The sequence below is a fragment of the Dipodomys spectabilis genome, unplaced genomic scaffold, assembly GCF_019054845.1.
Source record: "Dipodomys spectabilis isolate Male_0828 unplaced genomic scaffold, ASM1905484v1 ptg000241l, whole genome shotgun sequence".
In the NCBI taxonomy this organism is placed as follows: Eukaryota; Metazoa; Chordata; class Mammalia; order Rodentia; family Heteromyidae; genus Dipodomys; species Dipodomys spectabilis.
The window spans coordinates 4297973-4325937 of record NW_024870918.1 but is presented as its reverse complement, the minus strand read 5'-3'; the positions used below and the strand labels follow the sequence as shown (position 1 = coordinate 4325937).

Sequence of the window (27965 nt, the reverse complement as noted above, 5' to 3'; positions counted from 1 at the left end):
ACTTAAGTCTCACACATATTTCTGCCTGGTCTTTAAACCACCATCCTCTAGATCTCAGCCTCCTGAGTAGATAGGATCACAGGCATGAGCCTAGGTCCAAATCATTTACTCCTAACAGCTGGTGATTAGGGCTCCCCTTTTAAGAACATAAGGAATTTTCTGTGGGGAAAGGTGACTTCCTAGCTTTTACCTCTTTTGAGAATAAGGACATTGGTTTAGAGTTCAGCAAGAGAAGCTTGGATTTTACTGAACGCAGGCAGCAATGGTACCTCAGCAATAGGAAGCTGGGCAAGTTCCAGAGACAGGCTGAATCCCAGAAGCTCTGGAGGACCTTCTCTTTGACAACAGAGCTGAGAAAAACCTCTGTAAGCAAGTGACTGTGCATCTTGTCTCCACTTGAGTTCATAACCCTGTCTGTTTTAACTCCAACCACCTAAGCCAACCTCCCACCAGACCCAATGCCAACCTCCTCTCCACAGGTTCTAGCTGTCAATGACTGATCTTGCTGGGTTTTGCTTCATTCACCTCTGCTAGAATTTAAAAAATTGTGTGAAAAAAGTCTCAAAACCTTACTCTTTAGAAAAACTTTTATTCCTAGTGTTCCACCACCTCTGAGTTAATTTCCATTCTCTGTATTTTCACAGCAGCTCCATGCTTGTACATTGTGTCTCCATGATTATTTTGAATGCTTGTTCCATGATTATAAGTTCAAGAAAAGCATGAAACAAGATTTTTCCATCTTCCTTCTGTTCTTAAAATAGACGTCTTCCTGAAGTAGTTACTTACTTTGCTAAGTGAATGAATGGATGGGTAGCTGAATATATATTTGAGCTACTGAATGCACACGACTCCAGCTTTTTAAAAAGAAATCAGGTTTAAACTAATTTACATTTGGACTTAAAAGTTACAAGTGGTTAAAAGTTTAGCAACTTGAGGAAAAAAATAAGTATTTTCTTACCTATGTAGAGCTGATAAGCCTAAAAATGTGTCAGAGTGTTCTAGCTAGCACACCCCACCATTAATAAATGGATGGTTATCAGGGTCTTTTACTTGAGAGATCACCAGAATCAGATCTATAAAGCAAGTTTTATTCCATTGGCAATACATCCCCTATGTGGTTCCTTATAATCTCAGCTCAAAGCCGGCTTCTTATTGTTTTGAAATAAAGACTGTTACAATGAAAGTCTAGATGCCATTTTAATTTTTGCTGACTCCCAAAGACAATTCTGAGCAATTCACCTTTCTTGTTTCCATCTATTCAATAAATTCCCTAGGTCATCATAATGAATAACAGTCCTTGTAAGTATTCTGAAAGGCAGATTTTTCAGCACAACTGGCTACTAATGAAGTCAATCAAGTGGTAAAACAAAATGAAATGAGTCGCAACCCATAATCCTCAAATAAGGTTAAAACAAAGGAGTTTCTTTCTTTCTTTTTTTTATTGCTGCTAAAATGTCCTAGCAAGTTCTTGACAGAGCACAGACAGAAAATAGAAACGAATACCTTGCTGGGAATGTTGCCTTGCTTGGATTCACCTTGACTACAGCAATAAGGCATTGCTTAACAGTCAAAGTGCAGTAGGTCATCTCCATAGATGACGTGGTGAGCATGCTTGTTCCCAAGGAAGCAAAACATATGCAAACACGTCGCATGATCTAGTCTTTTGCCCCAGGACAGAAGGGCCTACTGGAGCTCTAAGAGCCTTTGTTCCTTCCTAGGCAAAGAAAGCCAATGTGGCCCTCTGCCTCTGCTCACTGGGCCATACTCTTCCATAATATTTCTTTCCCTCTTATCCAGCCATTCTCTCCCACATTTCCTTCCAGTACCACTTTACTTCCTACTTTCCCAGCATTCCACTCTTCCTTTCTAGGCATTGCAAGTAAGATGAGAACTACATCCAAACTAGTGCATGCAAATAGGCCTCAGTGGGTAAGTCAGAGCTAGTGCACACATGTGTTTTTGTCTTCTCAAAAGGAATTGTACCAACTCACGTATCAACCTATGTGTTGTAATCAAGGGACTCCCTCCCTGCTCACTACCAATGTAAGCATTCATTTCGTCTCCTCCACAGTCTCCTCGCTAGCTTCCCAGTAAATGGTTACATTTGCAAGGACAAAGGTGGCTTTGAGAGGTAAAGTAATATCACTTCTACAGTAAGAGAGAGAAACACCCTTTGATATGTCTCATTGGAAGTGTGCCATTGTGATTGGCAGAAGTTGAAGGTGAAGGTAGGCTGGGGGATGTTGGTCATGGGGCAGCTGCTGGCAGTGAGGCAGGCCATGAGATCTAAAACCTTGTCCCATTGTGGACCTGACCTCTGTGTGTGTGTGTGTGTGTGTGTGTGTGTGTGTGTGTGTGTGTGTGTGTGTGTGTGTGTGTGTGTGTGTGTAGCCTACCTGGGGCCCACAGTTCTGTCACTTCTATCTTTCATAATTATGGAACCTGTGCTCATGACAGCCACCTAGCTCACTTTTTTTTTTTCTTGAAAAGGAAGACCCCCTCAGCGTGATAAAATACAGAGAGTGAGATTCAAAGGCAACTATGGTAGGAGGCATTTAGAGGAACTGAACAAATCAAAACAAAAGTTATTTTTTCTTTTCCCACCCACCCTTTCACCCCCCAAGAGTAAAAGAACTTTTGTTCTTCCCAAGTCCTAAGAGGCACAACAGGTAGCAAGAAGGCATTGGAGGCGTCTCCTGCTGAGCACTCTCTGGCCCTGGTGGGAGATCTTCCCTTCTCCGCTCAGGTGATGACAGTAGGTCCTCTGCGACCTGTTCTCTCGTGAATCTGGGATATTTTCAGTGCGATGGCGATGAGAGGGCTCAGCACCGCCTGGGGAAGGAAGAAGAGCATGAATGAACAACTCAAATCAGAGGCAGGACAGGGCTAGAGTCAAATTCCCATTTGTGGAGTTTACAGGCAGCCAGGGAGGAAAGGGCAGTTGACACTTTTTTCTCTCCTTCAAAGGAGAGCAGAGCGGGCAGGGCAGAGAAGCAGGGCAGATGATGCGCAGCTAAGTCTTATGGATTGATTTTCAAAATTAATTTACTCAAGAGTAAATTTCTGGGTGTAGTGGGGTATGCTTGAAATCCCAGTCACTCAGGAGGCTGAGGACTATAAATTTGAGGATAAAGTTACAGAGTTTCTTTCTCAAAAACAAAATTTAAAAAAAATATGAAAGGACTAAAGGCATGGCCCATGTGGTAGAGTGCTTGATTTTTATGCAGAAAGCTCCAAATTCAATCCTCAGTACTGCAAACACACACACACACACACACACACACACACACACACACACACACACACACACACACACACACGGAAAGTGCCTAGGCTCTACTAGAACATGAGAGCATTTTACAAACCGAGAATGTGAATTTAAAAAAGTTCAGAAAAACTCCTCCAGTCATCCTCCATGCAATGTGAGGGGAGAAAAAAAGCTCCTTCTTTATCCTAAGACTGTGGATTTGAAGAACCCATTATCCGATGTTTGGAGAAAGCAGAACCATTGCTAGTGCTGCAGAAATCAGAGATTTCTTCCTGTCTTACAATACTCTGGTTGTGGAGGGCTCTCAGTGTTCTCAGGTGGGGTGGTGTAGAGGCCCGAGGATCCTTGCATGGGCCACAGATGTGAAGAGAATGAGATTGATTTCTTGCCTTTTAGCTGTGAATCTAGGTCAAGGGCAAGGCATTTTCCCTCAAGTGGAGCACATACTAAGGATGATTTAATTGGTGCATAGATTCAGCATCACTTTATAAAAGAGCAAGAAAATCAGTTTATTCTCTCCCTTCTCCCCCATCCTATTGATATCAACAGACAATTTGCTGCCAATCTTTAACACTTTAACCAAGATATTGCATGTCGCAGGCAAGAATTACCCAACTAGAAGATGTTGCTATATATTTTTTATTGACTTTGTTTTTATGGTGTATTTATAGTTGCCAAATAGTATCGTTTTTTCCATATTAGTTCACTAATGTAAACTTTCCATAGCAAATAAATAAACTGACATGAAAATGAAGTCAGTCCATTTTCAACAGATGCTAATAAAGAGATCCTGATAGGAAAGTTAGAGCAAATAAGGATTCTGGATTTAGAAAAATAATGCTTGTAGTTAGGGAAGATTAGGTTTAACCTATTCTGAATAGAAGCAAGCATGACAAGAGTACATGTGTTCTAAGTCAGCAAAAGCACAAGTCAATGTACAGGATACAAGTCAGTAGTGGGTCCAGGCTGCCCCGAATTAAGTGTAGGGACAGAAATCCTCAAAGATATACGAGACAAGCTGATTTTGAAGGTTCTAAATGGTAGAATAAGGTACCCAACTTTAATTCATTAGGAAAGGTCAGATATGGAAGTTCACAGAGCTGAAAGGTAACAACACCATCAGAGCTCTACTTTGAAAAGACTGATCTGGAAGCAAGACTAATAACTTGATATATTTGTGGCTATTTCACATACTTCAATGTATACGCTCAATAACCAATAGCTATGAAGTAACTTCACCTGATTGAAACAACTTGAATCATACCCCAGTCCTTTTCATTTTAATTTGTTTTTCAGGGTCTCATGCTTTTGCTCAGGCCAGCCTCCATACCTTGATCCTCTTACTTCTTTCTCCCAGGTAGCTGAGTTTACAGGTATCTGCCACCATGCCCAGCCTCTTTTAATCCCCCTTTTCACATCATCAGTCTGTCTTGATCCAAAATGGACCAATACTGATGATGGGAAATGCCTACAGATAAATGAGAATTAGAGTACAGAACTTAGAAAAATCCATCTATCTTGTCAATATGGAAGCTAGACCTTCATACAAACTCTCTTGTGCGGGGGAAAATGCCGTGGTGCCTTTCGGCCAAAGAGGTTGATGGAAGGAAAATAAGGCAGCATTTTTGGATTTCAGTGTTTCACCTGATAGAAGCCACCTTGACCCTTTTACACCACCCTCTCTGCTTTGGGGTTTTAGGAGGCATTGGGATTGCAAATCCCACGTTAAAATACAGAGGCCATTTTCCTGTCTGTTCAAATGGGAACTTCATTTGGCTTCACCCATGGAAGCATCATGAAAGTACTGAGCATGGAAGGCTCACGGAAGAAGTCTAAGGGCACACGCATGCTCACTGGCCAACCTCTGTGGGCCCAGTTGGAAGGCATTAGACAAAACCTCAGTGCTCTTTCAGCATTCTAGGAAGTACAAATTCATTTGCAAGAGTTTCCCCCTTCAGTCTCTCAGAAATGTTCCCCAGATGGCTATTTCCCTTTTCCTTTCTTCTCTCTTTTTGTGTCTGCAGCCAAGACATTGCACAAGGAAGAGGAACCCTAACTGGTTCAGATCTACACGTCTCCTAAATGTCTTTATCATGTCTTCACATTTTTCTTCAAGTATATCACAGAAGACTTCAAAGGATTGCTTCATGCAGAATATACTCCCTAGTTGAATGAAAAATGGACCTATTTCCCCACCCTTATAAAAGGTTAGCAGAAACGACTGCAGAATTGAAACCAGAAGGGGAAAAAAGCCAACAGGATGACTGTCTCTCCAGTCTGTATTATTCTGAGGACTCTGCCTCCTCTTTCTCTCTTTGCCCCCCTAAAGGACTTCTACAGCTAAAATCTACATTAGTGGACCTAACTGTTGCTTTTGAAAATCTGGTGGCTATGGTTGGAACAATAATGTGATTCGGCTTGGCTTTGTGCTTATGGATCCAGGAAGTAAAAGCATCCACGGGGTCTCCCCTAAATTGGTCATCTATTTCTGCTACCTGAGGACCAGCTTAGAATTATCTGATGATCCTGATGTGGTCTGTAGCCACAGAGATGAAGAATCCATAGTCTTGCTAACCTAGCAAGGAACATATACCCTGACAAATGCCTTTCATGCTCATGATCCTGCTGTATACCCAGGTCTGGGAGCCAGACTTGTAAACCTTGTGTTCCTTACCTGAAGACAGGTAGAAGAGGCTAGACGGTGTGGACTTGGATACTCAGCTCCCTGGATGAAAGCCTGGCTCTGTCCCTTTTGAGCCCTGCAATCTGGGTAAAGTCACATAAACCTCTCTACACATTCATTTTCCTCACATGGAATAAAGGGCATTTACTTTGTACAACAGGTGAGGACAAAATGAGCCGAATGAGTAGGTAACAGAACTGACATACATGCATAAGCATTCGCTATTATTGTACAATTCGAGAATCTTCTAATAGGATGTATTTTTTTTTCCGGTCTCGAGGCTTGAACTCTGAGCATGGGCGCTGTCCCTCAGCTTTTCAGCTCAAGGTACTCACTCTACCATTTGAGCCACAGTGCCACTTCTGGTTTTCTGGTAGTTAATTGGTGATAAGAAGGTCACGGATTTTCTTTGCCTGGGCTGGCTACGAACCACGATCCTCAAATCTCAGCCTCCTGAGTAGCTAGAATTACAGGTATGAGCCACCGATGCCCAGCTCTAATAGGATGTCTTAATTAAAGTACAGCAGGAAAAGGATGTACCTAAAAAGTAATTAACAAGGGCCAACCCACCTGGCCAAAGCAGAAACTTTTCAGAAAAATGATTCTCTGGAGATTAACAGAGAGGAAGCAAATTACATGGATAGAAAAGAGGCTTTTCTCACGACAGATTACCCACCCAGTGATGGTAGGAATAATAACTTCTCTGGAAACCTTCCCAATGGGAAGGACTACATTAATGATTCACCAAGCCCAACCAGTGGGTGGGACCCTATATGTATGTTTTTTGCCCCCTGTATCCAGTGTTCTATCTATGTAAGCATGTAGCCCAATGTCCATACCTGGAAGATGTGTTTCAGTGTTGGCTTCTTATGGCTGCCACATAATAAATCTTCCTCTTGCCCTTCACCAGGGTTGAAGAGCCAGATCTAATATGTACAACTCCTGGAGTTTGGTTTTGGGGTCTAAAAACTCCGGTTTCAGTTTGACAGCCAAAAAACCCTTAGTGGTCACCCTGGCCCATATATATATATATATAGGCAAGCAATGATATATACTGATAAGCACTCTTGTACAGGGGACATAGTTTGCTATCACAGTAGTAGAAAGAGGAGGATTGGCATTCTACTTCTACAGGTTGATCTTTGGTAGATAGACAACAACCGTCTGGCTACACCACCTTTGCCCATAAAAGGAAGTTCATATTATGTTTTCTAATAGAAGATAAGATGAAAGGGAAGTTAAGAATGTCAGTGTAACCTTGTTTTTTTTATTTTTTCAAGTGAAAACTACCTCAAATCACTTAAGTCAAAGGCAACATCTCTTTGTATCAATAAAACACTCCCAGTCTTATAAAATCAGCCTTGCTTTCTATTTGTGTACCTGGGCCCCTAAACCCAGCCAGAGGAAATACCATCAGTTGGAAATAAAAAACAATGCTGGTACCAAGTGAACCAATGGCATAGCAGTTGGCACTTATTTCTGAAGGGCAGAGCTGGTTCTCGAGCAATAACGAGGGAACGTCACATTGAGCAGAGTTGAACCATAGAAGTACCACGTAAAGAAGAAGAACTGGTACCAAGGACCACCTGAGCCTCAGGAAGGAGGCAGTTCTAATGGGACAGGCATTCATAGCAGGAACTATCAGACGTGGACACGAGCCTCTACAGAACAGAGTTTACTCCTTGCCATATAAAGACATCAGCAGGCTTCACTGTTGATTACATTTTATGAATGCTGTTTTGTCTCACAGGAACTTGTTCTTTGCCTTTAAGACAACTGCCATATCACCCTTAAATGGGGATGAACAACTGATGTATCCCCGTATAATTAAAACTGTGCCAGACTTGTTTATCCAACAGATTTAGCAAGGTTTCATGTCTTGAAAGAAATCAAGTTAGTAACTTTCTTGATGTCATCCAGGGCTTATTTTGAAGTTCTCAGGGCAATGAAGTAACTGCGAAGAAAACAATCTAGGGCTGAAGAATTGAATACTGAGATGTTTCCATGGAGATACCCCACTCCCCGAAATGAAACCGATTTTCTTGTTTCCCTTTTTGCTAACTGACCTGAGAAGCTGAGATAGATCTTCAAGGCTCTTGGAAACATTTTTGTGATTTTCTCTATATATTTTTTCGATATTTTTTTCCTTTATATATTTTTCTCTCTATAGATTTTTTTCTTTCTATATGTTTTCCACATATATATGTACTTTTCTTAATAATTTTTTAAGCCTAAAAGGGAATAACTGGGGTTATATACCCCTATACCTGTTGCCAAGTTGGTTTTAGCTTAGAGGATTTATCTGGTCTCAAAGGAGAGTCAATCCTGCTAAACAGAGGTGGAAGTAAGGACCCTAGAGGTCATTTGTGAGAGACATTTGAAACCTTAACATGCACACAAAGCACCTGAAGAGTGTGTCAAATCTGATTCAGTTGATACAAGATGTGGCCTAAGATTCTGCATTTCTAAGAAGCCACTGACTGACACCTGTGTTGCTGGTCTAAGGACTACATTGTGCATAGCCAGAGCTCAAAGTAGGGCCAGACACAGTTTAAAACATTCCTGCTTCCTAACTTTATGCTAATTCCACCCATTAAGAGGAAAGTGAGAGCTAGGTGCCTATTGCTCACAACTGTAATCCTAGCTACTCAGAAAGCTAAGATCTGGGGATTGTGGTTCAAAGCCACCTAAGGCAGGAAAGTCTGTGAGACTCTCTTTTCCAATTTTCCAGCAAAAAGCCAGAAGTGGAGGTGTGGCTCAAATGGTAGAACACTAGCCTTGAGCAGAAAAAGCTCAGGGATAGCACCTAGGCCTTGAGTTCAAACCCCAGGACCAGCAAAAAATAAAAACAAAACATAAAACAAGAGGAAAGAGAACTCATCATAACTGTAAATTCTGAGTAATGTTAGTAAGAGATATATCATGCTAACAATAGCTGGAATCAGCAAAGTGACCCACAAGTAAGGAATTCAATGACAGTATGATATATCATCAGAGCAGTATTTTGAGAATACTATTCTGTCACCTGTCATTCCTTATGATGTAATTAAAAGCAAATAAAGGACAAATAGCCAAAACAGAGTTGTTTGTCCTAAGGGATATGGAGCTTCCTCAGTATGTAAATCAGATCACCCTTAAAGCATCTGAAATGTAACAGTGCCCTCTTACCCACTTCTGGAAGCCTGGTTCACAAATGCACACACTGGCTTGGGCACCTGCTGACATGGTTCATGGCTGCTTCCCATATGCAGGCATGCTCACCAGGGCCCACCTGCTTCTCTCCTTTTACTCCATTTATCCCTTTTCTTCTGGTATACTTCTCTCTCTGTCTCTGTCTCTGTCTCTCTCTCTTCTGGTCCTGGGGCTTAAACTCAGGGTCTGGGCACTGTCCCTGAGCTCCTTTTGCTCAATGCTAGCACTCTACCACTTGAACCACAATGCCACTTCTGTCTTTGAACCATGACCCTCAGATGTCAGCCTCCTACGTAGCTAGGATCATAGGCATGAGTACCCAGTCCCATTTTTCTTATATTGTCTACAGGAAACTGCTTTGAAAAGAAGAAACCCCCAAAAAAGAAATTGAACACCTTGGAAAAAATTGTACTAAGTGAAGTAAGCCAGGCCCAAAGAAACATGGGTTCCATGGTTTCCCTTATTTGCAATAACTAGTATATGTCTGAGTCAAGCAGAAAAGGTCAGGTAAGTTGATGTTAGGGAAATGAACCCCAAGATAAGTATTCAAATGTTTTTTTCTTTCATGCGATTGTTTATAACATATTTATAAGATGATTTCTTTGTTGCTTTGTATGTCCCTCCCCCATGGTATAACCCCTGCTTTCACTGTATTTGAAGTTTGTATAATTTGTGGAGGGGAAGGGAGAAAACAAATCGTTTAAATGGAGATACAGGTGGACCCATTGCAACAATGAGATGTACAAGACGTTATGTCGAAAAACGAATTTTACAACTTTGGTCGGGGGAGAGGGGGAGGATTGGGAAGGGGGTTGGGGGGGTATGGGAAGGGATGGGAAGGAGAAACAAAGGAGGAGGCAACAATACTTGATAAGAAATGTACTCATTATCTTGCCCATGTAATTGTAACCCCTCTGTAGGGTATTTTCACAATAAAAAAAAAGAAACCAAACACCTGAAAAAGAATATAATTTCCTAAGTGTAAATGGCAGACATATTCCTTTCATGCTCCGTTGTAACCAGCAGCTGGTAAATTCAATCTCAGAAGGCCAATTTGGAGGTTTCCAGAGACATCTGGAAATTCATATATACTGTACATGAACGCACACAAATATAAATGTCATTTTACAAAGCCTACTGGGTAGCTAAACTCACTTTTATTTATATCTCTGAAGATAATAAAAATTGTACACAATGGGTCATATTCAAAAATCTGTAACAGATTCCTCATGGCTCTTCAGAAGGAAACAAGCCTTTTGATAACTTGATCTTGGACTTTTATCTAAAACCCTGAAATATGTTTTAGTTGTTCAACCTAAATGTTTTGTTACATCAACTCCAGCTAACTAGTAAAGCTAGCAAAGCCCAAATTACCGACTATGTGGAGCTTCAGAAAAAGTTGGCTGACTCCTGCGTCAGGGAAACAAGTTTTCATTTTCAATACTTTAAAGCTAGTAAACATGTACCTTGCGGCCACCAATGGAGACCTCAGAAACTTGTTCAACCCACCTATCCTTTGTCCCATACCAACTCTAGTGCTTCAATGATTCTTCTTTGGCAAATGAGCTTAGAACAGTCTACAAATAGCACTTGAACCTAGATACAATGGGATCATTGAAGGAGCTCAGCCTAATACATCCTGCTCTATGTCAAGAAGACAGGTGAACCAAGGGTGAGCAGATGCAGCAACGGTACTGGATACTTTGTTGAAAATGAACTCTACAACTTGTGGGTGGGGATGGGAAGGAAAAACTAGGAGGAAAGAGTGACATTGTCCAAAAAGAAATGTTGTCTTTACCTGACGTATGTAACTGTAACCCATCTAAATATCACCGTTATAATGACAATACAGTTTAATGTTGTCTTTACCTGATGCATGTAACTGTAACCCATCTAAATATCACCTTTATAATGACAATACAGTTTTTTAAAAAGAAGACAATGAATTTGTTTCATGTACTGGATGGATGGATGGAAAGGTCCAGAAGAATGGGAGAAAGGAGAAGAAAAGCTCAGAAGCAGAGATAAGTAGAGGATCTCAGGTTCATTTTGAACCTTTGGACCCAGTATGGTGTATCAGGAGCGTGCTATGTTGTTGTGCCCTGGAAGCTCTCTTGGAAGACAGTTCTCAGTTGTCAACTCTGTGGAAAGGCCTCTCCAGAGTTCCACTGTGATGTTAATAGGAAGGGAAAAGGTAAGCCTGGTTAATTCCATTCCAAAGCAAGTTGCTGAACAGTATGAGACTCGTTTATCCTCATTGGAATGGAAACTGGTCAATATTATTATTAATAAAAAAAAAAAAAAGGCAACCTGGAGCCGATGGCTCCCATTTATAATCCTAGCTACTCAGAAGGCTAAGATCTGAGGATCAAAACCAGCACAGGCAGGAACAGTTCATGAGACTGTTATCTCCAAGTAAGCACCAAAAATGGTGAAAGTGGGGCTGACTTAAGGGGTAAAATACTGGCTTTAAGCACAAAAGCTCAGGGACAGTGCCAGGTCCTGAGTTCAAACCCAGGACTGGCATGTACATGCGCACGCGCGCGCGCGCACACACACACACACACACACAAACAAGGAAGTAACAATAATGTTCATTACAACTAACATTTATTAAGTCTTATCAGGAGCTAGAAAGGGGCAAAACTACATGAATAATCAATAATCTGACTTAATCATGATCATCACTGAATAAAATGCATTTCTTATTATTGATAGAATAATGGAAGTTTAGACCATCTAAATGTTCCAGTTTCACAGAACTGGAAAATAGCAGAAATAGGGCACAAAACCAAAGGCATTTGACTTCAGAGTCCAACTTTAGCCCCAAAGCCAAAAATAAACAGCATTGACAGTATGTGAGGAAAAAAAAAAAGACTCATCTCTCCCCCAAATAGTTGCCACCTGAAATTTAACAATGGCTAGTTTTATTTTTTCTTCTCTGCATTAAGTGTATTTGTTTATTCTGATGCATTTCTATGTTGAGGCCTTGCTGATACTTGGGGCCTATAAGGTTAGCTGACTGTCAGCAGCCAGCTCCCAGCAGCGTGCCCTCCATGTGCAAACCAACCTCCACTTCTGTCAAACTCTCAGTCTTCATACTTAGAACCACGATCTTCTGTTCCCTTTCCCCCCAGGCCTGGTACCAATCATGACAATCCCCAGGCTCAAGAGCCTTCTGAAATGATTCAAACTACCCAATCCTAAACATATCTGTCCTGCCTTGAAACCACACTGAAAGCCCAAGTTTCCCCCTTTCCCCCGTATCTTCTGGGTGCCACCAACACCTCCCCATATGGCCTGGTGGGGTTTGTTGTGCCCCCTCCTCTTTTGTCTTCTAATTAGTCAGACAACCAAACAGTATCACACAGGATGACTGACACTAACAGACATGCTCAGAAATGAGCATGTTTTATGTTCCTTCCTAAAGGAACATAAAACTAGAATTTCATAAGCCTTGAATTGCTTTACCTCCTGCTCAAGGCCTAAGCATCCTTTACCACCTCCCCCTCCTCCTCTTCCTTCTCCTCTTTCTTCTCCTCCTATTCCTTCTCCTTCTCCTTCTTTCTCTCCCATACCTTTTGCTTTTTGCTCAAAGTGGGCACTCTACCACTTGAGCCACAGCCTTACCTCTAGCCAATCCTTAAGTATTCTGATATTGAAATGCTGTCCTCTCAGAGTTGTTTTCCCTTCTAAACATTTCCAGGAGGCAAAAATCAAGAGATGGAGAATGCCTTGGCCTGCATCCCACACATGTTCTCAATCTGGAACTAGGATATCAAACTTAAAAAAATCAGCCTAAGGTTGACAGGAGAGCTCAGCTGGTCAAGTGTCTCCCCTTGACAGCCAGATGCTGTTTCCCATGGGGGAGAAGCATGGCTGTGGGAGGAATCTAGGCCTGGCCTCATCCAGATGCACTTTAATGGCCTAGACTAGTCCAGGGTTTCCTTCTAAAGGTCAAAGCCAGTGGCCAGGTTCACTGTCAGTATTCATTGGCGAAGACACCCTCTTGTTGATGAGCACAGTCAATGAGTTACTATCCACCAAAGAAGGGCACCGCTTTAAAGAAAGCCTGAATCACCATCAGTCCATGACACTGGAGCAGCTTTCTGCTGAAAGGCATGGAAACTTGATTGTGCTGTGTATCTGGGCTGGAACAAAGAGGATGTTGGAAGAGCTGGCATGTGCTGGGCACAGCTTGTCAAACCCACTCATCTGGCAAGAGGAGTTATGACCAGTCCTTGTGTGACCAATGCAAATTCATTCATGCTCTCTTTTCAGGCTGAGTAAACAAGACCCAGCAAGACTCAGGAATTTGCAGACATGAACAGCCCTGGGTTAACCAATAGCTAGATAAGCCTATGTTTCACACAGCAAAGCCAAACCTCCAGAAAAAAAAATTATTATTTTTGGTAAGAACTTGTGACTTGATATTTTAGACAACTGGAATTGCATCCTAAGGAAAACAACCCAGATTTTGTTGGAGTTCCTGTTATTATTTATTTAATTTTAAGGGGTTGTCCACATGGGTTTTGATTCGTTGGTCTTTGATCAATGTCACCCCTTCCATCATTTGCCTTCCCTAATATTTATTTATATGTATTTGTTTGTTTGTTTGTTTTTATTGGTTGTGGGGCCTGAACTTTGGGCCTGGGCACTGTCCCTCAGCTCTTCAGCTCAAGGCTAGCTCTCTATCACCTGAGCCACAGCACCACTTCTGGCTTTTTCTGCTTATGTGCTGAGGAATCGAACCTAGGGCCTCATGCCTGCAAGGCAAGCACTCTACCACTGAGCCACCTTCCCAGCCCCCACATTTGGATTCTTGAAGTGGGTCTGATCCCAGTGTCTGACAGGGGGAAAGGCTAATTATCTTCAAAACCCTACATAGCCCTGGTCTGCAACGGACACTGGTCCTAGGAAACTTCTGCCAAAGTGCCAGTAGAGGGAACTTGTTTCCCATCATCAGAGAACCACCATCTCAGCAAGGGCTCTCCTCTGCAGGAAAAGCAATGCATGGTACCTGCAGAGTGAGTAGTGGAGAGAGGGGGTCCATATCCCAGTATCTAAGTGGGAGAAACTGGGGGTCTGGGTATTTTTCCTTTCCAGTGATATTTCACCTAAGGAAGTGGAAATATAGAAAACATGTATATGTTTGCTTCTTCCCCAAGTTTAATTCAGCTCCCAGTGACTGCATTGGAAAAACATAGCTGTACTAAATTCCTTCATATACCACTAGAGGGAAATCTAACCCACCTGACTGGAACTTGTTTGTTTCTTCTTTCCTTTCTTCTTCTTTTTTAACATTATAATCAAGAACCGATATTTTAAGGCTAAAAAGTATTTTGAGATATTACTCTGCCCAGTCCTTTCCACCTTTGCCCATATTAAAAAAATATTTGAATCTATATAGGATGATAGAAAACTTCTAGAAAAACAGGAGCCAATGCTCCATACAGGGCAGGAACGATCACCAATTGAGAGATTGTCCTCGCAGTCAGTCTGGATCCTTTCCAGTTCAGCTTGAGTGTATTTCCTCAAATTACATATTCATTAGCTATAGAGAACAGCTGGTCATCCTTCTCTGACTCTTATTATTGTTGAATTCCTGAAGACCACCAGGTCATGCCTCTCTTCCAAACAGAATGAGCCAACTCCTTAGCTTGGCCATTGAGTTTATAGCTCAAGTCTTTCACCAAGTGTTTCTTTTCTAAACTCTCCCTGTGTCACTCCCTCCTGCCCCCAAAGTTTCATATTGTAGCAATTCACGCTAATTTCTAGGGAGAAAAAAAGAGAAGTATTTCTTCATGGTTTTCCTGCACATATGACTGATTGAAAACCCTGTGCAAGGTTTTATATACATATGTATGTATATATATATAGCAAAATAACCTCTGTGTGTGTATCAACCTAATTTAACTCCGAAATCAAGTTCTATTTCTCATACAAAGACATACTTACATGTCTAACATGTATAAATTATCATCTTGTCATGAAAATGGAAGGGGCTAAATGAACGCTCATCTGTGTTTCACTTCTGAACTCTACTATACTCACAACTCTTTTATATCACACACATTAGTTCAAGTTCTAATTCTACTCACCAGATTTTTTTTTTGATCTCTCAGTCCAGATCCCTGTTAACTCTGCAAAAATAACTAATATGGATTTAAAACACTATTCTTTTAATGTTTTAAAAAGCTACTTATTGACAGAGCTGGGGTAGTGGCTCAAGCAGTAGAGACCTGCCTAGCAAGCACAAGACTCTGAGTTCAAGCCCCTGTACCACCACCCTCTAAAAAGAAAAGTTTCATAAAATCTATTTATTGCTAATTCAAAGTGAGGGACAGACAACTCATCATTTGGTCACTTTTTCATAGGTAGAGAATTATTTTTAAATGTTCAAATGTTTTTTTCTTTCATGTGATTGTTTCTAACACATTTATAAGATGATTTCTTTGTTGCTTTGTATGTCTCTCCCCCACGGTATAACCCCTGCTTTCACTGTATTTGATGTTGTTATAATTTGTGGAGGGGAAGGGGAAAAACAAATAGTTTAAATAGGGATACAGGTGGACCCATTGCAACAATGAGATGTACAAGTCGTTATGTCGAAAATGAACTTTACAACTTTGGTGGGGGGGGAGGAGTTTTAGGTGGGGGCGCTTGGGGGGAGAGGATGGGGGAGGATGGGAAGGGATGGGAAGGGGAAACAAAGGAGGAGGCTACAATGCTTGATAAGAAATGTACTCATTATCTTGCCCATGTAATTGTAACCCCTCTGTACAGTATTTTCACAATTAAAAAAAATTACATTTGGGCTTTGTCCCCAGTTCCTGGTACAGAGTGGTTCTTTTTTGTCATTCACACTCCAACCATATCTGATGTTATACTAATGAAGCAACTCTTGGGAGACTTCAGGTTAGAGGCTGATTGCTAAAGCTACTACCCAGGCAGAGAGTTGGAACTTTGAGCTGCAGATCCTGGCTTCAGGGAAGGAAAGAAGGGCCTGAAGAAGGGTGAGTTCAACAACCAAGAATCCATGATTTCATCCATCATCCCTGGCTACCGAAACCTCCAGAACTTGCTAAATAATAGGATTTGGAGAACTTGCTGCTATGTTCCACTGATGTGGAACACATTATAGTACTGAAAGACTGTTCAGTCTGGAGGGGCACAGAGTATCCCAATCTGCCATACCCTTTCTTATATCTTGCTCTGTGCTTCTTTTCCATGTGGCTGTTTCCAAGTTGTGTCCTTTATAACCAGTAAAACCCCTTGCTGAATGCTGGTGGATCATTTGAGTGAACTGTTGAGCCTGAAGGAGGATCATAAAATAAGCCTTAAATTTGTAGTTGGCATAGGAGAGATGGGACTAGCATCTAATGTAGGGATGGTCTTGAAAGACTGGGGCCTAACCAGCTCAGACTGGGGTCTGAGCTAATTTCAGACTGTGTCAGAAGTGAACTGAACTGGACTGAATGGAATTGAACTGAATTGTTGACACCCAGAAAATCAAAAGAATTGGTTCGTATGACAAGACAAATCTAATAATAAAACTAAGTCTGCCGATATACTGTGCACTCAGGAACAAGTAAGAAGAAATATCCTCTCTCGTGGACCTTAACCATTTAATGGATAACAGCATATCTTATAACAAAAACCTAGTTTGACTCTCCAGTCTAGAAAGGATCTTTTCCATGGGTCTCAATAGTTCCACTGAGTCAGGGCTGTAGGATACTAACCCTGCCTGGGAGGAAATGGAATGATGAATATAACAGATCTATGTAAGGTCGCTAGAGTAGTCTTATCATGACAGATACTTTAAAAATGGTAACCTATTTTACTCAACACCTCCCTGACAGGAGGAATCCTGATGGTTATGCCAAGGTTCATTGATTCTCTGAGTGCTTAGTTGTAGGTGATTAAAGTGTGAGAAGCTTTTATATAATGAGACTCGTGCCATCTCAGAACAATATAACTAGAATCTCTGAGAGTGGCCCCAAGCTTTGATATTTCTACCCAACCTTCTAAGTAGTTCGGATATGCCGTCTGGGTGGAGACCCTTTCATCTAAACAGTGTTGTTCACCTGGGTGGGCCCGTTTCTCAGAATCCTGTCTCTAAACAGACCTGTCACTCTGCAGAAGCCAAGTCTCCTGACTTATTGGGGACAGTCTCAACATAAATATTCATGGTGTCCTTCCTCACTTTCCGAAGTATCTGGGTTTATATGTTATCTCTACATAAACCAAAAATAGCTCAGCCCTCTCTATTTCTGCATTACAAATTCCTAAGAATTTATAAGACAGGGACAAAATGGCAAGATGGCTTTTGGTTTGACAGACGAATCAAATCCAGAGGGACTTAGGTAAGTCCTCAACATTTTCTAGGAGCAGTTCATCAGAAATATATAAATTCATCCATTGTCAGGAATGTTGAAGGAAATGAGTCTCTCTCAAGGACTCTGGACGATTGGGTGGGGTTATATCCTATGACAAAAGTATCAAAGCCAACAGTTGATTAGTCCCTTGCTGATTATCAGTCTGTAATTATCCTAGTCCTGAACCAACTTTTCCTTTTGGATCTTCCATTGTTCATTAGTTACTCCACCCATGGGTTCAGAAGGACAAGGGGAGAAGGCAAATTCAAAGTGAATTTAGCAGTCCTGCTAATAAGATGGGAAAGAATAGAAGATGGAAACCATTGGCCTGTTTCTGGTTACCTGTGAATTAAAATCATTTTGGCTCAACCTTTTTTTATTTCCAAATTATTACCAGCCGGTTTGAGAGCTCATCGAAGGCCTACTGACTGCCAGTAAAATCAATCTCCCAGTTGAAAAACTGTGTAACTTTCCAGCCATCAACCTTTAGTTGCTTTCCTTCCTGATAGGTCAAGAACAGAGGGCAACACAAACCCCTTATCTCCTCTAGGCCCGCCCATGTCTTTCCTCTACTTATCACCAACTCATAAGCAAATAGGAGTTTTAACATATTTTTATATAAGCCGGACATTGATGGATCATAACTACAATCCTAGCTATTCAGGAAGCTTGATCCTCCTTGAGGATCTCTCTCCAAGTAAGTAGCAAAAAGCTGGGCTGGAAGCCTGGTTCAAGTGATAGAACAGCAGCTGTGAGCAAGCAACCCAAATGTGAACAAAAGGTTTTGAGTTCAAGGTCCCGTACCAGCACAATTTTTTTTTTAATTTATGTAGGTAAGAAATTAACGACATCATCTTAAAACAAGTGGCTTCATCACAGAAAATCTACATGTAGGAGTACAAAAGAAATTAATTTGACATCACCTTAAAATAAATGGCTGAATCTTTGAAAAGCTACATGTAGGGGGTGGAGATTCACATACATATTGCCTCTATCCCCAGTTGAAGCATTGAGATAGTAATTAAGATTTGCAGGAGACTGCCGATGTACGTGTTTAAAACATAAGTATGTTCACATATAGTTTTAAATGTCTCAAAAGGAAATGATTCTCTGTGCTAAGGGAAATAGCTCGATATCAATAAGCCTGTTGGAAACTTTCTGTTCTCTTGGATGTTTATGACTACTGGGTTAGGGCAGGTAAAACATTAAGAACAACCTGCTGAAGTGGGTGAAAATTACGGATGGAATCTCTACAGGTGACTTACTTTAATGGATAATGAGTGTACGTGGCTTTCAGGATGCAAGCAAGAACAAGCTGAAAAGGTAGACAGGGTTCTCTCTGCAGCTGGGAGAGCAATACAAACTAGTCTTGGCCTGTTGAGCCCTGAATCGACACTAGTAAGTACCACACTACTCTCTGAGTGTATCTTATCCTTGATCTTTGTTAACAATTAACCAACACCTTTTCCTCCCTCAGCCCTAGGAAGATAGGCAGGTGGCACTGGAAACAAACACTTTCCTCAAAATAAGAAGCCTCAAAAAGGAGCCAGGCACTGGTGGCTGATGCCTATAATCCTGATTATTCAGGAGGCTAAGATCTGAGGATTGCAAGTTGAAGATAAGTGTCCGGGAGACACTTATCTCCAATTAACCACTATAAAACTGGAAGTGGTGCTGTGACTCAAGTAGCCTTGAGTGAAAGCTCTCAGGCCCTGAGTTCAAGCCCCATGACTGACAAAAACAAAAAGCCTCAAAATACTTGGATGTCAAGGCTAGCTGGGGCTAGGTAATGAGGAGCACAGGTAGGCCTGCTGAGCCGTTTTCTCTTCCTCTCAGGGGTTTATTTCTCTTACAACTGTCTATTCTGTATCCTGACCTCAATATATTGTGCAATAGGGCATAAGTTAGTGAGTCAATAATATATGCTATTTTAATACAAATTTTTTAGCTAGATCATGCGCTGAGAATACAGGCCTATCTAATTAGGTCCTCATGGTTAGAGTAGGAGAATATTAGTGGTCAGAAGAACAACTTCAAGAAGCGTTCCCCAAGCCATTCTGACAAACTGACAAACTCTACACTAGCAGGGTGAAAAATATGTAGTAGTAGGGACTAGAAGAGCAGTGCACTGAAAGCAGGCCTAGGGAGCTGTGGGGCTTCAACGTAAGCTTTATAAAAACCACTACTTTGCTTTATGGACCACCTCAGAGACAGACTCATTTGGGTATAGAATTGGTTTCACCCAGGGCTAATGGTTCTAGGCTGAGTTCAGGGAGAATGATAAGTGAATAAATAGAAATATAGGCAAGTATCATAAGCACTTACCCTGGGCAAATAGGGAAAAGAATGCTGAGGGAAAAAATAGATCCAAGTCAGAGTGAGTCAGAGCTAGAAAGGCCAGGAATATTCCTACCCGGTATGCACTCCTGGACTTGCAGGCCTTTCCCTTTAAACTCCTTTCCCAACATGAGACACCGAACAGAGTTTTATTCGGAAAGAAAGGGTAAGCCCCTATCTACTTATGGCATGATTTGGTACTATCTTGGGCAAAATGTACTCACTAGCAAATGATTCTGGCAGCCTAACCCTTATCTTCAGCATGGAAAGCCTGTGATGGTTAGAGGAAAGCCCCAGGGAGGAAGGCTGCCACCTGCTCTGCCTGCTCCTGCTTTAACCCAGAATTTTAATTCATCTTTACACAATGCCTTTTCTTACTGTCATGCCAGTGACACTGTAGAAGAGCACGAGTTGTTTGGGAAATGTTGTGATTTTACTATAGATGCTAAGGGAGTGATAGGTTTCTGGTGTTTTGGTTGTTTGTTTTTTGTAGGTCATGGGGGTTGAACTCTGGGCCTGGGCGCTGTCCCTCTGCTCTTCAGCTCAAGGGGAACGCTCTACCACTAGAGCCACAGCACCACTTCTGGTCTTCTGGTGGTTAATTGGACATAGAGTCTCATGGACTTTCTTGCCCAGGCTGGCTTTGGACCACGATCCTCAGTTCTCAGCCTCCTGTGTAGCTAGGATTACAGAAGTGAGCCACTGGTGCCCAGCAGGATTCTGTTTTAAACACTGCAAAGTGGACTTAAATGTATTCAAAGTCACACTCAACTTGCCTTCAGTCAGCACTCTCAATGCTATCTTTCCAGATATAAGAACGTGGAGAGCACTCTCCATTTTCTAGGGATGATGAGATACCCATTACTGTAATACCTGAGGCTCCTGGTCATGGCCACTGGGGTCCCTTTCGTAGCTCTCCGCATAGAGTCTGATGGTGGCCCGCACACCACTGGAGGAACTGAGCCGGAAGATGAGTCTTGATGCATTGGAGAAAATGATCCTCAAACCCTGAGATGGAGAACATCCAAATGAACGAATGAATAAGAATGAACAACACAGAAATGATACCTTCAGTGGACATCAGAGTCACTCTATGACCTAAAACTCATCAAGGTGATGACAACTGCCAATCAGACCTCAAGTTGGGCTATGTGGTAAACTTAAAAGCTCCTTAAGGTATCTTTTGTGTCTTTATTCTGTTTCTGCTGTCTCTGCCTGATGTTGGTGGGAGGTTAGGAGCAAAACAAGAAACAGATGCTCAGGTTTTCTTGGTCTTGGTACCATGAGCATCAGAACGTAGAGGTAACAAGAATAGGAAGACATTTCGCAAATGTTCCCAGAGCCAAAGTTCATTAGGTCTAAGTTCTCTGGATGCAATGGGAGTAAGCAATTTATTGAGTAGTCAATAAGAAAAATGGCCCTGTTTTGTTTCGCTTTGATTCTTGAGATAGGGTCTCATTATGTACCCCAGGCTGACCCTGAACTCACACGCTTCAGCTTCTGCCTCTGCCTTCAAATGCTGAGATTGGCATGTCTGGGTGGTGTGCACCACCATGCCAAAAACTTACCCATTTTAAGGTTAAGGCTGCTTCAACATAATGTTGAAGTTCATTTCCAGCCCCCTTTCCCCCTCTCCATCCCATTCCTATATTCTTCTGGTAACAATAGAGCCCTACCTATAACAAAATGCCGAGCTCTGCGGGTCCCATCTAGCTCTCCTTCCCCTTCCTTCTCCTTCCTTCTCCTTCCTTCTCCTTCCTTCTTAGTCCTAGCTACCAGGGTGAGATGAGGGCACAGTGATGGCCACACCTACTATTGCTGCCCAAGATTCATTTGTTGTTGGCGCCCAATGTCCCTAATGTCTATATTTCTACCCTTCAGTGACGAGGGACATTTAAAAATCACGACCATAAGATCAGATCCTATCATCTGCTGAAGGAAAACCTGTCTCCTGAGTCATAAAGTAATTCCTGTCTATAAGAATATTGCCAGGGGCCAGGGGAAGGAAAAATAAAGAATAAAATGTCAGGTAGATGTCTGAGAACATGTCTCAGGTGGTTTGGTTATCAGACCTTTTTCCTAAGCAATCTGTCTCTGAGCCCTCTCTGGCTTCAAATCTTGCTTATGAATAATAATCTGTTATTACAATTGTATCATATCTGCTGCATAAGTCTGACTACCAGTTTCTTACCCCTACCCCACCTGGTGAGCCTTGGGGGAGGGAGGGATCAGGCTCGGTGATTCTCTCTGAATAGCCTTCAGCTTGTATAGGCAAATTCTGTCCCCATTCCCACACCAAATGCTATGGTCTTTTAGAGTGGTTCAACCAAAACAAATAAGCGCCATTTCCTTAACTGGCAACCAGTTACACTATAGCTTTGTGAACAGGAAGACAGAATTTGGGATTCATTCGTTGACCACTAAACATTGGTCCTTATAGGTTAGGAACTGGGCTAAGTCTTGAGCATATGAAGACACAGAATTTGCCATCCATAAGCCTGGAACTGTCTACTATAATAATCAGAAGCCATCTTCTTAACTACTTTTTGCTGCTGGAGAGAGGAATAGTCAACAAAATGGAGAGAATGAATGAATGATCTAGGATTCAAAGAGCAACATGTACCAAATTATGTCCAAACTAACAATAACAAAGCCCCCGAAGTGCTCAGCAATGGTTTTACTTTTTGTGGGGGAGGGGTGGTACTAGCCCTGTGGCTTGAACTCAGGGCCTCACACTCTAGCTTGGCTTTTTTGCTAAAGCCTGGTGTTTTTGAGCCATACCTCCACTTCTGGCTTTTGTGTTGGTTAAATCTAGAGGTGAATCTCAGGACTTTCCTGACTGTAATCCTCAGATCTCAGCATCTGAAGTAGCTAGGATTATAGGTGTGAGCCACTGGAGCCCAGCTACAGCAATGTTTTTGTTGTCAGTGGTTGTTTTATTTTTCACAAACTCTTTGGAAGCTGCATTTATTTAAGCCTACATTTTTACTGTCACACCAATCTATAACTGATACAAACCATGTATGGCTTATCCAATCACTGGTTAGAGCAATTCTAAGACTGACCTATTACACACCTGTTGTTGCAGATGACAAATAACTTGAGGTCACCTCTTCTGATGACCTTCCACACTCCGCCTCTATTACACAATTGACCTCTTAGACTTGTTTATGGCCGATGGGAAGGACTTCAGAATTCAAATTGTAACAAACCATCGCCATGTGTCATCTGCTCATAACTAAGCCTTTTTACAATGAGATCCCATGAGGGTAGCCATCCTCTTATTGGTTATATTATTTGCTACAGTCATAAATGATTGATGGTTGCAATCAACATCTGGTAGGCAGGATAATTTTGCACTTGAAATGATGACACACCAGACCATTGGAGATAGCTCCACCTCTTCTCTCTTTCCCAGGACACCAACCATGAGATCTCAATGGAGTTCTGCTATTTGGGAGATGGTCCAAGTGTGGACAATCATGAGAGTGCCCTTCACCACCTGGAATCCAAGGCTCTTTAGACCCGCCCCATTTCAGTGCTTCAATAACCCCCAGCAAGTGCCACTTTCATGGGCAAATATCTGGATTGGATTGCTTTGAGACCTGCATACATCTTCACAGCGCCTGATGAATTTCCAACCCAAGAACAAGCCTTGCTCTTTCCAGCAAGAAGCATCAGCTACTATCCATTAAACAGCAAGGACAAAGTCACCACCGAACAAGGCTTGCCAAATCCTAGCCATTCCTTAACTGCAATGAAAACCAAACTAGAAAGTCACTTTCCTTTCTCTTCTTAGGTTAGTCCAAGGGTTGGCAATATACTGCCTGCAGGGGAAATCTAACCTGCCACCTACTTTTGTAAATCAAGTCTTACTGGCACACTGGGGCTGGGAAGGTGGCTCAGTGGTAGTCTGCTTGCCTTGCATGCATGAGGCCCTGGGTTCGATTCCTCAGCACCACATAAGCAGAAAAAGCCAGAAGTGGTGCTGTGGCTCAAGTGGTAGAGCACTAGCCTTGAGCTGAAGAGCTCAGGGACAGTGCCCAGGCCCAGAGTTCAGGCACCATGACTAACCAAAAAAAAATTTTTTTCCTGGGACATAATCACGCTTCTGGCATGCATTGGCATGACTGCCTGTGCATTACAACAGTTAGTTATGATAGATCATCTGGTCCACAAGCCCTAAAATATCCAATACCCAGATGACTTCTGATGAAAATCACTACATTATGTACACAATGACCAGTTTACTCTTCACCCCTATGCCAGAAAAACTCAGTACAGAGAAATACAGTTCATGAAGCATGTTCTCAGGGTGTTCCAGCCCTCCATTTTCCAGGTGTTCTAACTTTAGCCATAGATTCAACTGGCCTATACTGGGCCCCAATCGAATGGCCCACCGGCTCCTGACAGACAGGGACTTAGCCAATTGCCTTTTATTGTATGCCTTTGCTTTCATTGAGCACTTTTTTTTTGGGGGGGGGGTGGGGAGGGTTGAACATGGGGCTTGAACTCTGGGCCTGGGCGCTGTCTCTCAGCTCTTCAGCTCAAAGCTAATGCTCTACCACTTGAGCCACAGCGCCACTTCTGGCTTTTTCTGCTTATATGATGCTGGGGAATTGAACCCAGGGCCTCATGCATGCTAGGCATGCCCTCTACCACTGAGCCACCTTCCCAGTCCTCACTGAGCACTTTTTACAGCCCTGTCTTATATAATCTACTTTTGTAGTCACTATAGGAATACTCTTAGAGACCATCGGAAGGAAGCTGTGCGTGAGACATGTTGTCAAGAGCCAAGTGTTAGGAAAGGCTTTCTTTCCCTGAGGAACTGGTCTTTTCCTTTCTGACTGTAAGTGCTTTGTAACTAACCATATTTCCCTTTTCAATATGGCTGCCAGGATACTCAATGCCAAACCTGAGGTTCAGTTCAAGTGGATCCTTATGACTTGCATAACTATGGATTTTTCTTCCTCAGTTCTGTGCCTTTCTAATTCATGTACTTCCCTCGGCTTGATTTCTGTGTCTTATTTATATTCTAACAACTTCATTATGTTTGGTTTCTTTTCTGCCTCAAATCCCTTGAAAAGACAAGGCCAGAGCAAATCTAAAACAAGTTTGCATCACAGCCTTAACCCTAAACGGCTGCGTGTGCTGCTCTGCCTTCTTTCACAGATAAGTTCTGGGAGGGCAGAGCCTTTCCCAAATTTGTCATTTCCATTGTAGCCCAGGTCAAGATGGGACCCAGCAGACCCACCATAGACATCTGTTGAATGAATGCCCAGCTGCTTCCAGAACAGAAGGAGCAACACTGGAGGCCCCACCCAGGAGTTCCCGAAGGCCTCCCTGCGCCTTCAGTCAGTACCCCCAGGCCAAATGAGAACACACTCACATTCTTCATGGTGAACTGGGGTTCATGTTCAAACCTTGAAGAGTACTTATGGAAGATCCAAGGAATACATAGAACAGGATCTACTAGATCATGTCTATAATCTTCACAACGTCAGAGGCATAAGTCAGGAGGATCACAGTCCTGGCCAAAAATATTTGCAAGACCTCATCTCAACCAATAAAAAGCTGGGGCACAGTGATGCATGCCGGTCATCTCAGCTATGCTAAAAGCCTAACTAGGATGATTATGGCCAAACCAGCCCAGACATAAACATAAGACCCTATTTAAAAAAGGAAAGGGCTAGCTGGGCACTATTGATCACATCTGTAATCTTAGCTACTCAGAAGACTGAGATCTGGGGGCTGGGAAGGTGGCTCAGTGGTAGAGCGCTTGCCTTGCATGCATGAGGCCCTGGGTTCGATTCCTCAACACCACATAAGCAAACAGAAAAAAGCCGGAAGTGGCGCTGTGGCTCAAGTGGTAGAGTGCTAGCCTTGAGCTGAAGAGCTGAGGGACAGCGCCCAGGCCCAGAGTTCAGGCCCCACGACCGGACCCAAAAAAAAAAAAAGAAGACTGAGATCTGAGGATCATAGTTCAAAGCCAGCCTGGGCAGGAAAGTCTGTGAGACTCTTATCTCCAATCAACTACTCCAAAAAATCCAGATGTTGCTCTGTGGCTCAAGTGGTAAAGTGCTAGCCTTGAACGCAAAAAGGCTCAAAGACAGTGCCCAGGCCCTGAGTTCAAGCCCTAGAACTGGTTAAAAAAAACAAAGGCAGAGGGACAGGGGTCCCAAAAGGTAAAGAAACCTTAAGTTCAACCCCAGTATTGCCAAAAACAAAAATAAAAATTATATGGCATTATGGTAAGTTTGTCACTGGATGCACTCATCCTTATTTCCTCAAAATGTCCTAAAGCAAATCAGTTTGCACTAAAAGAAATGAAGTTAACCAGTGTGACTTTTTACTGCCAGCTGCATGATCTTAGACAAATGGCAAAATTTGCTGCACTTTGAAAATTAGCTAGAAGAAAGCTGGACCTTGGTGGCTCGTGCCTGTAATTCTAGCTACCCAGGATCTGAGGATTGTGATTTGAAGCTAGTTTGGACAGAAAAGTCTATGAGATTCCAATAAACCAGCAAAAAACTAGAAGTAGAGCTGTAGTTCAAGTGGTAAACTAGCAGCCTGGAGTGACAGAGCTATGAGGGAGCCAGCACCAGGCCCTGAGTTCAAACAGGAAGGAAGGAAGGAAGGAAGGAAGGAAGGAAGGAAGGAAGGAAGGAAGGAAGGAAGGAAGGGAGGGAGGGAGGAAGGAAGGAAGGAAGGACGAAGGAAGGAAGGAAGGTCTTCTTTACCATTCCTGGCTCCTACTGGAGCCTCGCCCCCAACAAAGCCTGTTTTACGCTCCTGTCATTCATCTTTTTATTTTTATTTTGTCAGTAGTGGGGCCTGGACTCAGGGCCTGGGTGCTGTCTAGAGCTCTTTTGCCCAAGGTAGCACTCTACTACTTTGAGCCACAGCTCTACTTCCGGTTTTCTCATGGACTTTCCTGCTCAGCTGGCTTTGAATTGAGATCCTCACATCTCAGCCTCTTGAGTAGCTAGGATTACAGGCACAAGCCACTAGAGCCCAGCTCTCTCTCTCTCTCTCTCTCTCTTAATTATACCAAGGAGTTTTTCCATGGTATGTCAGATGTGCAAATATTTTTGCTCAGAATAACTATCTCTCTTGCTTTCTCTTTCCCTGACTCCACTCGTATTGATTAACATCTTCCTTGAGATTCCTTAGGGCATTGGGGAATCCTCCAGGCTCAACAGCTGATTCTACACTGATGTCAGCCTAGGAACCACTGTGGTAGGCTGTCTTTTCTGGATCATCTGCTTCTTCTTTCAAGAACCTGATCCATGCAACATGTCCATCTTAAGAACAGTAAGATCTAGATTTCCATGTATACCTTACCATCTGACCAGGATGTTAGAACAGCCAAAAGTGCCAGCCACTGAGTCCTGAGAGTTTCTGCCTAAGGGTCTAGTCAGCAGCAGAACCAACCATAACATCTAACACTGACGGTGCTAATTACACAGAATTCTCAGCACAGCCATGAAGGAGTTCATGATACCTCTGTAACTGTGGTAGTTATAGTAGCGAGAATGTCCACCAGAAGTTCAATGTTTTCCATGAGAAGATAAAGTTAACTTTGAGGTCAGACAGAGTATATGGCAAGGATTCTTCAGCTGAGGGCAGACGGGATTTGCCCAGTCACTTAAGCTTTCTGAGCCTTCGCGTTCTAAACTCCAGGTAAAAGAATAATGTAGCCTGGCTTACATACATGTACCCAGTGTTGGAAAGAGTGTCCATTTCTAGGAAAACACCATAGTTCTTCTGGTGTTAGACATTTCATGAGAAACCTCTGAGAAAACCTCTCAGATTTTGCACACAATTGCTAACTAAAATCTTCATACTAATAATTTGTGATGCAACAGTACATAACATTTTTTTAAGTTAGGCAGAATTAAGATTAACTTCAAGAATGTGGTCATGCCCCCTGAAAAAAATCACTGATGACCTCAGAACTCTCTCACCATTTCTCTGTTCTGTATCTGCCAATAACTGGTTTGTGTGGGCAAGAAAAATCTTCAAAATTAGCTATTACATCCTTGGCATTCTAAAAGAAGACCCTTTGAAGACCATTATTTCCCTCCCGTAGTGGGGTATGAAGGCA

General features: G+C 42.4%; 1 protein-coding gene across 1 annotated transcript in view; it reads right to left on the bottom strand.

Moving 5' to 3' along the window:
• Positions 1-1401: 1401 nt before the first annotated feature.
• The window catches only part of Pgm5 (phosphoglucomutase 5), a 149690-nt gene continuing 123126 nt past the window's right edge, over positions 1402-27965 (bottom strand). Inside the window, exons 10-11 of the mRNA XM_042699375.1 lie at positions 20732-20866; positions 1402-2832 (exon numbers count right to left, since the gene is read on the bottom strand). Of these exons, the coding sequence (XP_042555309.1) occupies positions 2743-2832; positions 20732-20866 (225 nt within the window). The 3' untranslated portion in view covers positions 1402-2742. The remainder of the gene's footprint in view (positions 2833-20731; positions 20867-27965) is intronic.